This window comes from Hyla sarda, chromosome 6, assembly GCF_029499605.1.
Source record: "Hyla sarda isolate aHylSar1 chromosome 6, aHylSar1.hap1, whole genome shotgun sequence".
Taxonomy (NCBI): domain Eukaryota; kingdom Metazoa; phylum Chordata; class Amphibia; order Anura; family Hylidae; genus Hyla; species Hyla sarda.
The window spans coordinates 14,471,578-14,489,678 of record NC_079194.1 but is presented as its reverse complement, the minus strand read 5'-3'; the positions used below and the strand labels follow the sequence as shown (position 1 = coordinate 14,489,678).

At 46.5% G+C, this 18,101-nt stretch overlaps 1 protein-coding gene across 1 annotated transcript in view; it reads left to right on the top strand.

Moving 5' to 3' along the window:
• Nucleotides 1-46: 46 nt before the first annotated feature.
• The window catches only part of HS2ST1 (heparan sulfate 2-O-sulfotransferase 1), a 161,641-nt gene continuing 143,586 nt past the window's right edge, over nt 47-18,101 (top strand). Inside the window, exon 1 of the mRNA XM_056523212.1 lies at nt 47-571. Coding sequence (XP_056379187.1) covers nt 448-571 — 124 coding nt within the window. The 5' untranslated portion in view covers nt 47-447. The remainder of the gene's footprint in view (nt 572-18,101) is intronic.

Here is an 18,101-nt window from a genome sequence, read left to right as displayed (position 1 = left end):
TTACAAATCAGGCACTAACCTAGACACCTATTTGTAGGGGGTCCTTTGAGTATACGAGGCATCCACTCAATGGGAGAAAAGCGTCAGCCAATAGGAAAGCGAAAGGGAAAAAAAAGATTTTTGGCAGTGCGGTTGCTTAGCAACAAGTCACAACGGAGATAGGGATCGTATACGTCACGCGCAGAGGGAGGCGTGGCGACGTGACGTAAGACGCAATGGGCCGGCGTTGATGCTGCTGCTGCTGCTTGAGCTGCGGCGGCTGGAGCTGGAGGATCGGTGGTGGCGGAGAGGCGGTGTACACACTGAGCGGTTCACGCTGGAGCCGCAGCCCGCGCGGAGCCCTCCTCCTCCCCCGCGGATCGGCTGTCTCTCCCTCCACCCCGAGGGGGCAGCGCCTCTTGCCTGGTCCCCGCCGATGCCCACGTTATGTCGCCATAGATTGGGTTGATGGGTCTCCTAAGGATTATGATGCCGCCCAAGTTGCAGCTGCTGGCGGTGCTGACCTTCGGGATCGCGATGCTCTTCCTGGAGAACCAGATCCAGAAGCTGGAGGATTCCCGGGGAAAGCTCGGTAAGAGGGGAGGGGAGGAGGGGGATGAGGCTGCGGAGGACGGCGGTGTCATCCCAGACGGCACCGAGCACAGCCGGCACCCAACACCCACCGGGGCTGAGAGGAGAGGGAAACCGGGGACTGAGAGGAGGGGGAAACCGGGGACTGAGAGGAGGGGGAAACCGGGGACTGAGAGGAGGGGGAAACCGGGGACTGAGAGGAGGGGGGGATACCGGGGCCTGAGAGGAGGGGGGGATACCGGGGCCTGAGAGGAGGGGGGGATACCGGGGCCTGAGAGGAGGGGGGGATACCGGGGCCTGAGAGGAGGGGGATACCGGGGACTGAGAGGAGGGGGATACCGGGGACTGAGAGGAGGGGGATACCGGGGCCTCAGAGGAGGGGGATACCGGGGCCTCAGAGGAGGGGGATACCGGGGCCTCAGAGGAGGGGGATACCGGGGGCCTCAGAGGAGGGGGATACCGGGGGCCTCAGAGGAGGGGGAGAACACTGGAGAAGAGGCTGATAACAGAGAACACTGGAGGAGGGGCTGATAACAGAGAACACTGGAGGAGAGGCTGATAACAGAGAACACTGGAGGAGAGGCTGATAACAGAGAACACTGGAGGAGAGGCTGATAACAGAGAACACAGGAGGAGGGGCTGATAACAGAGAACACTGGAGGAGGGGCTGATAACAGAGAACACAGGAGGAGGGGCTGATAACAGAGAACACTGGAGGAGGGGCTGATAACAGAGAACACAGGAGGAGGGGCTGATAACAGAGAACACTGGAGGAGGGGCTGATAACAGAGAACACAGGAGGAGAGGCTGATAACAGAGAACACTGGAGGAGGGGCTGATAACAGAGAACACAGGAGGAGAGGCTGATAACAGAGAACACTGGAGGAGAGGCTGATAACAGAGAACACAGGAGGAGGGGCTGATAACAGAGAACACTGGAGGAGAGGCTGATAACAGAGAACACTGGAGGAGGGGCTGATAACAGAGAACACAGGAGGAGAGGCTGATAACAGAGAACACTGGAGGAGGGGCTGATAACAGAGAACACAGGAGGAGAGGCTGATAACAGAGAACACTGGAGGAGAGGCTGATAACAGAACACAGGAGGAGAGGCTGATAACAGAGAACACAGGAGGAGGGGCTGATAACAGAGAACACTGGAGGAGGGGCTGATAACAGAGAACACTGGAGGAGAGGCTGATAACAGAGAACACTGGAGGAGAGGCTGATAACAGAGAACACTGGAGGAGAGGCTGATAACAGAGAACACTCGAGGAGACGCTGATAACAGAGAACACTGGAGGAGGGGCTGATAACAGAGAACACTGGAGGAGGGGCTGATAACAGAGAACACTGGAGGAGAGGCTGATAACAGAGAACACTGGAGGAGGGGCTGATAACAGAGAACACTGGAGGAGAGGCTGATAACAGAGAACACTGGAGGAGAGGCTGATAACAGAGAACACTGGAGGAGGGGCTGATAACAGAGAACACTGGAGGAGGGGCTGATAACAGAGAACACTGGAGGAGAGGCTGATAACAGAGAACACTGGAGGAGGGGCTGATAACAGAGAACACTGGAGGAGAGGCTGATAACAGAGAACACTGGAGGAGAGGCTGATAACAGAGAACACTGGAGGAGAGGCTGATAACAGAGAACACTGGAGGAGAGGCTGATAACAGAGAACACTGGAGGAGAGGCTGATAACAGAGAACACTCGAGGAGACGCTGATAACAGAGAACACTGGAGGAGGGGCTGATAACAGAGAACACTGGAGGAGAGGCTGATAACAGAGAACACTGGAGGAGAGGCTGATAACAGAGAACACTGGAGGAGAGGCTGATAACAGAGAACACAGGAGGAGAGGCTGATAACAGAGAACACTGGAGGAGGGGCTGATAACAGAGAACACAGGAGGAGGGGCTGATAACAGAGAACACTGGAGGAGGGGCTGATAACAGAGAACACAGGAGGAGGGGCTGATAACAGAGAACACTGGAGGAGGGGCTGATAACAGAGAACACTGGAGGAGGGGCTGATAACAGAGAACACAGGAGGAGGGGCTGATAACAGAGAACACAGGAGGAGGGGCTGATAACAGAGAACACTGGAGGAGGGGCTGATAACAGAGAACACAGGAGGAGGGGCTGATAACAGAGAACACTGGAGGAGGGGCTGATAACAGAGAACACTGGAGGAGAGGCTGATAACAGAGAACACTGGAGGAGAGGCTGATAACAGAGAACACTGGAGGAGAGGCTGATAACAGAGAACACTGGAGAAGGGGCTGATAACAGAGAACACAGGAGAAGGGGCTGATAACAGAGAACACAGGAGGAGGGCTGATAACAGAGAACACAGGAGGAGGGGCTGATAACAGAGAACACTGGAGGAGAGGCTGATAACAGAGAACACAGGAGAAGGGGCTGATAACAGAGAACACTGGAGGAGAGGCTGATAACAGAGAACACTGGAGGAGGGGCTGATAACAGAGAGCACTGGAGGAGAGGCTGATAACAGAGAACACTGGAGAAGAGGCTGATAACAGAGAACACTGAAGGAGGGGCTGATAACAGAGAACACTGGAGAAGAGGCTGATAACAGAGAACACTGGAGGAGGGGCTGATAACAGAGAACACTGAAGGAGGGGCTGATAACAGAGAACACTGGAGGAGGGGCTGATAACAGAGAACACAGGAGAAGGGGCTGATAACAGAGAACACTGGAGAAGAGGCTGATAACAGAGAACACAGGAGAAGGGGCTGATAACAGAGAACACTGGAGAAGAGGCTGATAACAGAGAACACTGGAGGAGGGGCTGATAACAGAGAACACTGGAGGAGAGGCTGATAACAGAGAACACTGGAGGAGGGGCTGATAACAGAGAACACTGGAGGAGGGGCTGATAACAGAGAACACAGGAGGAGAGGCTGATAACAGAGAACACTGGAGGAGGGGCTGATAACAGAGAACACAGGAGGAGGGGCTGATAACAGAGAACACTGGAGGAGGGGCTGATAACAGAGAACACTGGAGGAGAGGCTGATAACAGAGAACACTGGAGGAGAGGCTGATAACAGAACACAGGAGGAGAGGCTGATAACAGAGAACACAGGAGGAGGGGCTGATAACAGAGAACACAGGAGGAGAGGCTGATAACAGAGAACACTGGAGGAGAGGCTGATAACAGAGAACACTGGAGGAGGGGCTGATAACAGAGAACACTGGAGGAGAGGCTGATAACAGAGAACACTGGAGGAGAGGCTGATAACAGAGAACACTGGAGGAGAGGCTGATAACAGAGAACACTGGAGGAGAGGCTGATAACAGAGAACACTGGAGGAGAGGCTGATAACAGAGAACACAGGAGGAGGGGCTGATAACAGAGAACACTGGAGGAGGGGCTGATAACAGAGAACACTGGAGGAGAGGCTGATAACAGAGAACACTGGAGGAGAGGCTGATAACAGAGAACACTGGAGGAGAGGCTGATAACAGAGAACACTGGAGGAGAGGCTGATAACAGAGAACACTGGAGGAGAGGCTGATAACAGAGAACACAGGAGGAGGGGCTGATAACAGAGAACACAGGAGGAGGGGCTGATAACAGAGAACACTGGAGGAGAGGCTGATAACAGAGAACACTGGAGGAGAGGCTGATAACAGAGAACACTGGAGGAGAGGCTGATAACAGAGAACACTGGAGGAGAGGCTGATAACAGAGAACACTGGAGGAGAGGCTGATAACAGAGAACACAGGAGGAGGGGCTGATAACAGAGAACACTGGAGGAGGGGCTGATAACAGAGAACACTGGAGGAGAGGCTGATAACAGAGAACACTGGAGGAGAGGCTGATAACAGAGAACACTGGAGGAGAGGCTGATAACAGAGAACACTGGAGGAGGGGCTGATAACAGAGAACACAGGAGGAGAGGCTGATAACAGAGAACACTGGAGGAGGGGCTGATAACAGAGAACACTGGAGGAGAGGCTGATAACAGAGAACACTGGAGGAGAGGCTGATAACAGAGAACACTGGAGGAGAGGCTGATAACAGAGAACACTGGAGGAGAGGCTGATAACAGAGAACACTGGAGGAGAGGCTGATAACAGAGAACACTGGAGGAGAGGCTGATAACAGAGAACACTGGAGGAGGGGCTGATAACAGAGAACACTGGAGGAGGGGCTGATAACAGAGAACACTGGAAGAGGGGCTGATAACAGAGAACACTGGAGGAGAGGCTGATAACAGAGAACACAGGAGGAGAGGCTGATAACAGAGAACACTGGAGGAGAGGCTGATAACAGAGAACACTGGAGGAGGGGCTGATAACAGAGAACACTGGAGGAGGGGCTGATAACAGAGAACACTGGAGGAGGGGCTGATAACAGAGAACACTGGAGGAGAGGCTGATAACAGAGAACACTGGAGGAGGGGCTGATAACAGAGAACACTGGAGGAGGGGCTGATAACAGAGAACACTGGAGGAGAGGCTGATAACAGAGAACACTGGAGGAGGGGCTGATAACAGAGAACACTGGAGGAGAGGCTGATAACAGAGAACACTGGAGGAGAGGCTGATAACAGAGAACACGGGAGGAGAGGCTGATAACAGAGAACACTGGAGGAGAGGCTGATAACAGAGAACACTGGAGGAGAGGCTGATAACAGAGAACACTGGAGGAGAGGCTGATAACAGAGAACACTGGAGGAGAGGCTGATAACAGAGAACACTGGAGGAGAGGCTGATAACAGAGAACACTGGAGGAGGGGCTGATAACAGAGAACACTGGAGGAGGGGCTGATGACAGAGAACACTATTTTGCTTTGTACAACTAATTTTGGGTAAATTCAGATTAATAAGAAGTTGTTGCAGTTTGATGTGATGGTTTATGCTGGGAAAGGATTCTTTTACTTTCTAGCAGTAATTGGAGAATTAGAGGGGCCAGTCATGTGATGATGTTCAGAGGTCCTGATTGGTCGGAGCAGAATTCATTGCGTCTGCAGATTTGTTAGTAAAGTTTCTGCATGTGGGATAAAAGAAATAAAGAAATGTTTGTAACGTGAATTCTTCAGGATTTTACCTTCTGATCTCTGCAGGATATTTCGGCTCTTGTTCACATGTCGCTTTTGCTGTCCGTCCGGAGAATACGTTTAAATGCGCTGAAATGCGTCACTTGTAGCAACTATGAAAATAGTTTTCTACGATTTTTAGAGATCGATGCAAATATATGCGAAATGTACATTAAAAACGTAATGTAAACGCGCAATGTGCAAATATTGTCCTCGATGCTGTATGCAAAGTGTCTGTCAGTGAATAGACGAGTATTTCCCAGCCAGGGCGCCTCCAGCTGTTGCAAAACTACAACTCCCAGCATGCCCGGACAGCCAATGGCTGTCCGGGCATGCTGGGAGTTGTAGTTTTGCAACAGCTGGAGGTGCCCTGGTTGGGAAACTCTGAAATAGAATCTTCCACTGAAATGTTTTTATTTATTTATTCTTTTTATTCTTTTTATTTGATTTATACGCATCTTGTTTGCTTTTATGGTTACAAACTCTTTGGGTGAATTCACACAAAGCAGATTTTGTTGCTGAACTTTTTGCAGCACATAAATATGTTAACAGGGTTATTTTAGGCGCCATTCCGATGACTAGGACAGCGACAGAAATGTCTGTGAGATCTGCTGTATATTTAGTATACGCTGTGTCCCTTTTGTATCCTTAGATTCTTTATGTGGATGAAATCTGCTGTTTATTTAGTTTTAGGGGTGTTCTGATTCCCTTTTTTTTATTTTTATTTATTTATTTTTAAAATAGTGTGTGCGCCAATACTTTTTAAATTTTTTGTTTTTGTTTAACTTTTTTTTTATTTTTTATATAGAGTGTGAGTACCAATACTTTTTTTTTATTATTTTTTTTATTATTTTTTAATAGTGTGAGTACCAATCCTTTTTTTTTATTTTTTTTTTATTTTTTGTATTTATTTTTTCAATATAGTGTGAGTACCAATACTTTTTTTATTATTTTTTATTTTTTGTATTTATTTTATTTTTTCAATATAGTGTAAGTACCAATACTTTTTTATTTTTATTTTTTGTATTTGTTTATTTATTTTTTAATAGAGTGTGAGTACCAATACTTTTTTTTATTTATTTTTTATTTTGTTTTTATTTATTTTTTCAATATAGTGTGAGTACCAATACTTTTTTATTTTTGTTTTATTTTTTGTATTTATTTTTTAATATAGAGTGTGAGTGCCAATACTTATTTTTTTTTATTTTTATAATTTTTTTTTAACTCACCAAAACCAATTACTGGACTGTGAAGCCTTATGTGAAAGTCTAGCATGAGGCCCTCACTGACTCTAATAATAAAGATATGTCCTCTGTGTGGTTAGTAAAGAACAACCCCCCCCCCCCCCCCCCAATTAGGTGGAAGCCCCCAGTAGGTAGTTAGGTAGGGAATCCCCAGTCCCCATTAGGTAGAAGCCATCAGTAGGGAGGGAATCCCTCCTATTAGGTAGAACCCCCCCCCCCCCCTCCCCAGTAGTTGGGAAGGGTATCTCCCCTTTCAGGTATCAGCCTCATTTAGTTAGGGAAGCCTCCCAATTAGGGAGAAGCCACCAGAAATAGGTAGGGAATCCCCAACCCTGTTAGGTAGAATCCTTCATTAGGGAATCCCCCTTCCTCCTCCTTGTAGGTAGGTAGGGTATTGGGTAGCAGCCCCTAGTAGTTAGGTAGGGATTCTTCCCCCTTTAGATAGAAGCCCCCAGAAGATAGGTGAGTAGGGAATTCCCCTATTAGGTAGAAGCCCCCAGTAATTGGGTATAGAATCCCCCCTAATATGTAGAATTCCCTAAGCAGATATGTAGACAGGTAGGGAACCTCCTATTAGGTAGATTTCCCCAAAAGATGGGCAGGTAGGGAGCTCCCCCCTATAAGGTAGAAGCTCCCAGTAGTTAGGTAGTCAAATAGGTAGGGAACCTTCTTTAAGTTGATACCCCCATTAAGTAGTTTCCCCCAATAAGTCTCTTCCAAAAAAATAAATAAATTTAAAACATCCCACTCCCCTTCCCTCTTCTCCTGCGCTGAGGCCTCCACATCCTCTGCTCTGGTGGTGGTGCAGGACCTTCTCATCCCAGCCAGAAAATGACGTCATTTCATCACACAGCAGGTCCTGCACCACTCCGGATACCGGAGCAAATGGAGAGACCTCAGCACAGGGGCGTAGAGAATCGGAGAGGGATTTTATTTTATTTTTTATGGAGGGGACCTTTTGGGGGAAACTGTCTCTCTCGACACTCATGGCGTACTGTCCGCACAATCTGCTGGTATCGGGGACATTTGCATGAGTACAAGTACTAGTGGAAATGTCTGGTATCTGTGCCAATCCTAGTACGGGACATCCCTATTTAGTGTACATTGTATCAGTTTGTATTCTTTGTGGATAAGATCTGTATATTTAGTATACATTGTATCAGTTTGTATCCTTTGTGGATAAGATCTGTATATTTAGTATATATTGTATCAGTTTGTATCCTTTGTGGATAAGATCTGTATATTTAGTGTACACTGTATCAGTTTGTATCCTTTGTGGATAAGATCTGTATATTTAGTATATATTGTATCAGTTTGTATCCTTTGTGGATAAGATCTGTATATTTAGTGTACATTGTATCAGTTTGTATCCTTTGTGGATAAGATCTGTATATTTAGTATATATTGTATCAGTTTGTATCCTTTGTGGATAAGATCTGTATATTTAGTATACATTGTATCAGTTTGTATCCTTTGTGGATAAGATCTGTGTATATTTAGTATATATTGTATCAGTTTGTATCCTTTGTGGATAAGATCTGTATATTTAGTGTACATTGTATCAGTTTGTATCCTTTGTGGATAAGATCTGTATATTTAGTATATATTGTATCAGTTTGTATCCTTTGTGGATAAGATCTGTATTATATAGTGTACATTGTATCAGTTTGTATCCTTTGTGGATAAGATCTGTATATTTAGTATATATTGTATCAGTTTGTATCCTTTGTGGATAAGATCTGTATATTTAGTATATATTGTATCAGTTTGTATCCTTGGTTTCTCTGTTCGTTTGTATCCTTTTGATTCTCTCTGTTAAAGTGGTACTCCACAAAAAAATAAAAAATTTAATCAACTGGTGCCAGAAAGTTAAACAGATTTGTAAATTACTTCTATTAAAAAAAATCTAAATCCTTCCAGTACTTATCAGCTGCTTTATGATCCACAGGAAGTTCTTTTCTTTTTTGAATTTCCTTTCTGTCTGACCACAGTGCTCTTTGCTGCCACCTCTGTCCATGTCAGGAAATGTCCGGAGTAGGAGCAAATCCCCACAGAAAACCTCTCCTGCTCTGGACAGTTCCTGATATGGACAGAGGTGTCAGCAGAGAGCACTGTGGTCGGTAGTATACAGCTGATAAGTACTGGAAGGATTAAGATTTTTTAATAGAAGTAATTTACAAATCTGTTTCTTTCTGCCACAAGTTGATTTAAAAAAATGTTTTCGAGTGGAGTACCCCTTTAAAATGACTGCTCTCAACGTGGGGCAAAACTACAGCAACCGGCATAAAAGACTGTCAGGGCATGCTGGGAGTTGTAGTCCATCATCTGAACATAGCCTTAGACTCCTTTTGGTGACCTCAGCATTATACAGGTTAGGAGTCACATGCTGTATATATTTCTAATGCTCTTCTATCAGATGTATATACATTGTGAGCATTTCCTAACCAGTATCGTTTCCTTCGGCTGTCCGGGCATGCTGGGAGTTGTAGTTTTGCAACAGCTGGAGGCACGCTGGTTGGGGAATTGCATTTTCTTACTCCCCAGGTTGCATGCGGTATTGCAGGTCATTCCAGTTCACTGCAGCACAGCTAAGCTGTAATACCAGATACAACCAACAGACTGGGGTGGCGCTGTTTTAGAAAAATTCACAGCTGGTGTCGTACCAAACATAGTTTCTGGGCCTGGAAGTTTTTATTTTTTAATTCCTTATTGCTCATGTATACAAGGCATATATATATTATTAGATTTTTTAGGAATGCACTGAAAGGGAAATTTTGGTCCAAAATTTAGGTTGTGCTTGGCCGAAAACCGAAATCGAAAATGCATTGCCCCCCCACTTTTTTAAATATAATTTTTATATAACTTTTTATTTTTTCTGTATACGGGGATGTATGAGGCTTCTATTTTTTTGCGCCGTGATCTGTAGTTTTTATTGGTACCATTCTAGTTCTGATGTATTTTTTTTTAAATACTTTTAATAGTTTTTTTTTCTGATAAAAATTCATATTTTTGGACTTAGATTTTTTTTTTACTGTTTACTTCATTCACTGTATGGGATCATTAACATAATGTTTTCAAGAACCAGACATTTACGCACCCGGTGATACCAAATATGTTTTATTTACATTTTTTTTTACCCTTTTTTTATTAAATTTTTTATTATTATTTTTTTTAAATACGGTAGGAAAAGAGGGGAATTTAATTTTTTTATTGGGAGATGGGCTTATTCACTTTCATTAAAACTTTTTAAAATGTTATTCACTACTTTGTACTACAACCTCCACTATGCAGTGCAACAATGCACTATAACTCCCAGTATGCAAAGGGCCAAAGCACTACAACTCCCAGTATGCGAAGGGACAAAGCACTACAACCCCCAGTATGTAGAGATACAATGCATTACAAGCCTTTTTGTCTTCTGTGCTGGAGGTTATGAGCTTGTAATGTATTGTATCTCTACATACTGGGAGTTGTAGTGCTTTGTCCCTTTGCATACTGGGGGTTGTTGTGCTTTATCTCTTTGCATATTAGAATCTGTAGTACAGACTTCAATATGCAAAGTGACAAAGCACTACAACCCCCAGTATGTAAATCTAATATGGAAAGGGACACACAGCACTACAACCCCCAGTATGTAAAGGTACAAAGCACTAAAATAGTTGTTTGTATATTGGAGGTCACACAAATGAAAAACATTAAGGCCCCTTTCACACTACAAGTATCATCCTGCTTTTTTACTGCCGTTATTTTACGATAACGGATGAAAAAAAACAAAAACCGGATGCAATAACTGGTAATAACTGATGATAACTGATGACCATCATCCTTTATTTTTAATGTTTTTTTTTCTTAAAAAACTGATACATCCGTTTTTTTAAATCAGGTTTTTAACCCTTTTTTGTAAAGCTGTACTGAGAATACTCAGTACAAAAAACGGATGTAAAAAAAAAACATGACAATAACTGATAACGACAGACTTTGAGTTTTTGATTTTTTTTTTTAATAACATCCGGTTCTCATAGACCTGAATGTTAAATACAGTAGCCAGACCCAAATATGGATCTGTAACAATTAGGCTATGTTCAGAAATTCAGCATAGATTTGTGATTTCTGTGGTTGTCAGAGGGGTCTGGTGGAGAGGAAGTATTACAGAGAGGTCTGGTTGGAGTGGGAGGGGTCAGAAGGGTCTGATGGAGAGGGAGGAGCCTGGTAAAGAGGGAGGGGTCAGGAATCTGGTGGAGTGGGAGTGGTCAGAAGGGTCTAATGGAGAAGGAGGAGCCTGGTAAAGAGGGAGGGGTCAGGGATCTGGTGGAGAGGGAGGGGGACAGAGGGATCTGGTGAAGAGGAAGTATGACAGAGAGGTCTGGTTGGAGTGGGAGGGGTCAGAAGGGTCTGATGGAGAGGGAGGAGCCTGGTAGAGAGGGAGGGGTCAGGGATCTGGTGGAGTGGGAGTGGTCAGAAGGGTCTAATGGAGAGGGAGGAGCCTGGTAGAGAGGGAGGGGTCAGGTATCTGGTGGAGTGGGAGGGGTCAGAAGGGTCTGATGGAAAGGGAGGAGCCTGGTAGAGAGGGAGGGGTCAGGGATCTGGTGGAGTGGGAGTGGTCAGAAGGGTCTAATGGAGAGGGAGGAGCCTGGTAGAGAGGGAGGGGTCAGGTATCTGGTGGAGTGGGAGGGGTCAGAAGGGTCTGATGGAAAGGGAGGAGCCTGGTAAAGTGGGAGGGGTCAGGGATCTGGTGGAGTGGGAGTGGTCAGAAGGGTCTAATGGAGAGGGAGGAGCCTGGTAGAGAGGGAGGGGTCACGGATCTGGTGGAGTGGGAGGGGTCAGAGGGATCTGATTGAGAAGGAACTCAGCGGCAAAGGGTCTGATTGGGATCAGGGGGAAGAGGAGTCTGGCAGCAGCTTACCCCTCTCTCATTTAGAGCAGAAGTATACTTAGTTAAATTAAGCATGCATGTGTGTGTGGGGAGAATGAGAGGAATAAGCTTCTGCCCTCGGATATAGAAGATGTATGAACGTCTTTCAATTACCTCCGGCTATAGTTGTGTTCAGCATGGTAAGGGTTACTCACTGATGAGCTTGTGCTCAATTAACTTCAGTATTGATTAGGAGTCGCAGGCATTGGAGATGGGATTGTATAATAGAGGATGGTTCTGTATAAAGACAAGGCCCGGACAGGAGCAGGCGCCGTATTGATTTGCGCCTTTAATCTGCCGCATCTGTAATTTTCTTCCGCCTCTTCGGCTTTGTCTAATTTTTTTTTTTGCCGCTTTTGGAGCCGCCATTAACAATCCTGACCGGGGAAACTCACTTTTTTTTGCTCAGATAATTTACCCGGCTTCTTCTAGGGATCGGAGGCTTTTATGTGGTCCTGGGGCGAGGAGATGGCGGCGGGCGGCGAGCGCTCGGGGATCTTACACCAGTCTATTAGCGGCCACAGGAATCCTAACTGAATTATTATATGTAATGTGGGAAATCGTCGAATTCCCGAAGGCAATAAACCCAGCGCACGGCGTGAGGACGCGGAGCCGCCATCTCCTCGCACATTCATTGTGTTTACCGCTTTGTTTGCTTATAAAGTGGAAAATCATATTGTCCTGTCCTGTCGTGTGAAGGAGACGGCGACGTGCGACCCGACCGCCACAGATTAATATGTTCTACTGGAAAAGGAGCGAAAATAACACCATTAATATTTCAAGGAATTACCATAAAAATCTTCACATCTTCTCGCCACAAGGCCGGCAGGGTCACCGCTTCTGCTCTACGCGTTACGTTAAAAGGCAAAGAAATTGTCCTGGAGCCTAAAGTGCCTGCAGCTGCAAATAATATCTAGCATTCCCTTACCTCTCAATAGTCCATATTTGGTTAAAGGGGTACTCCAGTGAAAAACTTTATTTTTTATTTTTTTAATCAACTGGTGCCAGAAAGTTAAACAGATTTGTAAATTACTTCTATTAAAAAATCTTAATCCTTTCAGTACTTATGAGCTTCTGAAGTTAAGGTTGTTCTTTTCTGTCTAAGTGCTCTCTGATGACACCTGTCTCCGGAAACGCCCAGTTTAGAAGCAAATCCCCATAGCAAACCTCTTCTAAACTGGGCGGTTCCCGAGACAGGTGTCATCAGAGAGCACTTAGACAGAAAATAACAACCTTAACTTCAGAAGCTCATAAGTACTGAAAGGATTAAGATTTTTTAATAGAAGTAATTTACAAATCTGTTTAACTTTCTGGCACCAGTTGATTTAAAAAAAAAAAAATGTTTCCCAGTTTAGTACTCCTTTAATCCTTCCTGTACTTATTAGCTGCTGAATACTACAGAGGAAATTCTTTTCCGTTTGAAACACAGAGCTCTCTGCTGATATCATGAGCACAGTGCTCTCTGCTGACATCTCTGTCCATTTTAGGAACTGTCCAGGGTAAAAGGAAATCCCCATAGAAAATATATGCTGCTCTGGACAGTTCATAAAATGGACAGAGATGTCAGCAGAGAGCACTGTGCTCATGATGTCAGCAGAGAGCTCTGTGTTTCAAAAAGAAAAGAATTTCCACTGTAGTATTCAGCAGCTAATAAGTAACTAATACGTTTTTCACCGGAGTACCCCTTTAAAGAAACACTCCGCATTTTGTTCATATCATGTGCAAAACCAACCCCTAGAATGGGTTAATAATCAATGAACCACTGGCCCTGTAAATACCAGGGTCACTAATATCTTCGTTTAAAGGGGTAGTCCAGTGGTGAAAAACTTATCCCCTATCCTAAGGATAGGTGATAAGTTTGAGATCGCGGGGGATCCGACCGCTGCGGCCCCCTTTGATCTCTCTGTACGGGGCCCCGGCTCTCGGCCCAGATAGCGGGTGTCGACCCCCGCACGAAGCGGCGGCCGACACGCCCCCTCAATACAGCTCTATGGCAGAGCCGGAGATTGCCGAAGGCAGCGCTCCAGCTCTGTCATAGAGTTGTATTGAGGGGGCGTGTTGGCCGCCGCTTCGTGCGGAGGTCGACACGCCCCCTTCCCGCGGGCTGTTGGGGCCCCGTACAGGAGATCACAGGGGGCCCCAGCGGTTGGGCCCCCGCGATCTCAAACTTATCCCCTATCCTTAGGATAGGGGATAAGTTGTTCACCACTGGGTTCACCACTGGACTACTCCTTTAATTCCAACCCCTAAAACGTAACTTTTATTAAAGGGGTACTCCGCTGCTGAGCATTTGGAACAAACTGTTCCGAACGCTGGAGCCGGCAGTGGGAGCTCGTGACGTCATAGCCCCGCCCCCTCATGATGTCACGCCCCACCCCCTCAATGCAAGTCTATGGGAGGGGGCATCGCCCCCTCCCATAGACTTGCATTGTGGGGGTGGGACGTCATGAGGGGGCGTGGCTATGACATCACAAGCTGTCGGCTCCAGACAAGGTCATTTGTGACCTTGGTTTAAAGGGGTACATTTTTTTTTTTGTAAATCAACTGATGCCAGAAAGTTAAACAGATTTGTAAATGAATTCTATTAAAAAATCTTTACCCTTCCAGTACTTTTTAGCAGCTGTATACTACAGAGGAAATTCTTTTCTTTTTGAATTTTTTTCCTGTCTGACCACGGTGCTCTCTGCTGACACCACTGTCCGTGTCAAGAACTGTCCAGAGCAGGAGAAAATCCCCATTGCAAACCTATGCTGCTCTGGACAGTTCCTGACACGGACATAGGTGTCAACAGAGAGCAATGTGGACAAGACAAAAAAGAAATAAAAAAAAAAAAAAAGAATTTCTTCTGTATCATACAGCCGCTAAAAAGTACTGGAAGGGTAAAGATTTTTTTAATAGAAGTAATTTACAAATCTGTTTAACTTTCTGGCACCAGTTGAGTACCCCTTTAAGATCTGTACATGGGGCTGTAAATTGGATTGGGTGTCCCTCCCTGATGTAAATTGTGGCGTACTGTTTCCTCCCCCTGTAGGAGGCTTCTTGGTCATGTTGGATGCGCCATTTGTGAAGCGCTATCTTTCTGGCAAAAAGGTTGATATACCGTATTTTTCGCCGTATAAGACGCACTTTTTCTTCCCCAATCGCGGCGGTCCCTGCGGCCATCAACGGCCGGGACCCGCGGCTAATACAGGACATCACCGATCGCGGTGATGCCCTGTATTAACCCTTCAGACGCGGTGATCAAAGCTGACCGCCGCGTCTGAAGCCAAAGTGACACTAACCCGGCTGTTCAGTCGCGCTGTTCGGGACCGTCGCGATTTCACCGCGGCGGTCCTGAACAGCCCGACTGAATAGTCGGGTTAGTGCTTACAGGACACCGGGAGGGACCTTACCTGCCTCCTCGGTGTCTTCTCCGTTCAGGGATCCCCTGTATGGCCGGCGTTCTCCTTCCTCGTCATCACGTCGTTGCGTACGTGCGTCGGCGTGCGTAACGACGTGATGGCGGCGACGGAGAGCGAGGATACCCGACCGGCAGCAGAGACGTTCCGGAACGACGGGGACACGGCGACAGCGATGGAGCGACATCCAGGGCAGCGGTGACGGGTCCGGAGCGGTGAGGACACGTGAGTATTACCTCCTATGCAGTGGTCTTCAATCTGCGGACCTCCAGATGTTGCAAAACTACAACTCCCAGCATGCCCGGACAGCCAACGGCTGTCCGGGCATGCTGGGAGCTGTAGTTTTGCAACATCTGGAGGTCCGCAGGTTGAAGACCACTATTGAGTTCAAAATCTTTATTTTTTTAGATTTTGCACCTATAAATTGGGTGCGTCTTATACGCCGGTGCGTCTTATAGGGCGAAAAATACGGTATTTAATCCAGGCAAATTTGTCAAATTTGGGTACAGGTGCAAATGTTAAACCCTTGCATAGTAGATTCTCCTCTATAATGTTCAATTTCCAAAAGATTGGGGATAAAATGTCTGATCACGGGGGTCCCGCCGCTGGGGACCCCCGCAATCTAGCATGCAGCACCCACCTGTAAGCACTGCAGGAAGCGCTGGAGGCTCCAAGTCTTATGCCTCCCGACCTCGAGGACGGAGTATCGTGACGTCACGACGCCGCTTCCGTGTGATGTCATGCCCCGCCCCCTCAATGCAACTCTATGGGTCACGCCCCCTCCCACAGACTTGCATTGAGGGGGCGGGGCGTGACGTCACGATACTCCGTCCCTGTGGTCGGGAGGCATAAGACTTGGAGCCTTAAGCGCTTCCTGCAGTGCCTACAGGTGGGTGCTGCATGCTAGATAGCGGGGGTCCCCAGTGGCGGGACCCCCCGCGATCAGACATCTTATCCCCACCTTTAATGTCACCCCTTTGCCTCCGTTTATTTTCATCCGTTTTTACTTCTGAGCATGCTCAGAACAAGAATTTTTTAGGTTTATTAACTGAACAATAAGGCTGGGTTCACACCACGTTTTGTTAAATACGGTTCCCGTATACGGCTGGGAGGAGGGGTGGGCGGGGCTTAATCGCGGCGCCCGCACTCAGCCGTATAAGGGAACCGTATTTAATGCATGTCTATGAATGAACTCCGGTCGGCTCATAGACATACATTAACTACGGTTCCCGAATACGGCTGATTGCGGGCGCCGCGATTAAGCCCCGCCCACCCCTCCTCCCAGCCGTATACGGGAACCGTATTTAACAAAACGTGGTGTGAACCCGGCCTTACACATACAAACGGAAAACATCTGTTTGCATCCGTTATTGTTCTTTTTTTTTTTTTTTTTTCCGTTTTTTTTTTTTAAGTGCATTTTTATTTTTGACTGGAGAAGAACCGGACGGGTCTAGATTAGAGATGAGCGAACTTACAGTAAATTTGATTCGTCACCAACTTCTCGGCTCGGCAGTTGATGACTTTTCCTGCATAAATTAGTTCAGCTTTGCGGGGCTCCGGTGGACTGGAAAAGGTGGATACAGTCCTAGGAGACTCTTTCCTAGGACTGTATCCACCTTTTCCAGCCCACGGGAGCATCGGAAAGCTGAATTAATTTATGCAGGATAAATCATCAACTGCCGAGCCGAGAAGTTCGTGACGAATCGAATTTACTGTAAGTTCGCTCATCTCTAGTCTAGATGGCTGTGTGGACGCAGCCTAAGAGCAGTGAGACTATGGAACTCTCCAAACATGACGTTGTGATGTCTGACTCAATAAACAACAAGTTCAAGGGGGGGGGGGGGGTCCGGACGTTTTTCTAGAACATTGGTCTTCAACCTGCGGACCTCCAGATGTTGCAAAACTACAACTCCCAGCATGCCCGGACAGCCAACGGCTGTCCGGGCATGCTGTGAGTTGTAGTTTTGCAACATCTGGAGGTCCGCAGGTTGAAGACCACTGCTCTAGAGAGTAATAACATGGATACCAGATTTAAGGGGACAGAACGCTGATTCAGGGATTTATTCTGACGCCATATTTGGGGGTCGGAAAGGAATTTTTTCTCTGTCATGGGACAATTGGAATCAGCCTCATGGGGGTTTTTCGCCTTCCTCTGGATCAACACAGTAGGGTTTTAGGTTGAACTCGATGGACTCTCGTCTTTTATACCTCCATCGCAATCGCACATTTTCCCCAAATTGTGCAGCCCAAATTTAAAGCCTTTTTTTTTTTTTCTTTCTTTCGATCTCATCTTCGGCCCGTTCCTCTGTTACTCCACTTGGAAATTTGTGTATAAATTGACATGTGGGTGTGACCAGTTGGAGGTGTGTCCCTACATATGGTCACTGCCCAGCCAGAGCTGACAGCACTAGTCTATAAGCAGGACGCACCCCCTTGAGGAGGAGCACGGTAACGCCCAGTTGTCAGTTTTACAGTAAATTCGATTCGTCACGAACTTCTCGGCTCGGCAGTTGATGACTTTTCCTGCATAAATTAGTTCAGCTTTGCGGTGCTCCGGTGGGCTGGAAAAGGTGGATACAGTCCTAGGAAAGAGTCTTCTAGGACTGTATCCACCTTTTCCAGCCCACCGGAGCACCGGAAAGCTGAACTAATTTATGCAGGAAAAGTCATCAACTGCCGAGCCGAGAAGTTCGTGACGAATCGAATTTACTGTAAGTTTGCTCATCTCTAGTCAGTTTATCATGGAGTAAGGCTGCATTCACACTACGTTTTTGCAATACAGTTCCCGTATCTGGTTTTTGATGAAAAACTGATTCCTCAAAACCTGACTAAACTGTATCCAAAACGTGTGTACAAATTTCAACCCATATACATTTTGAAAAATGATGTCCGGCTGCAT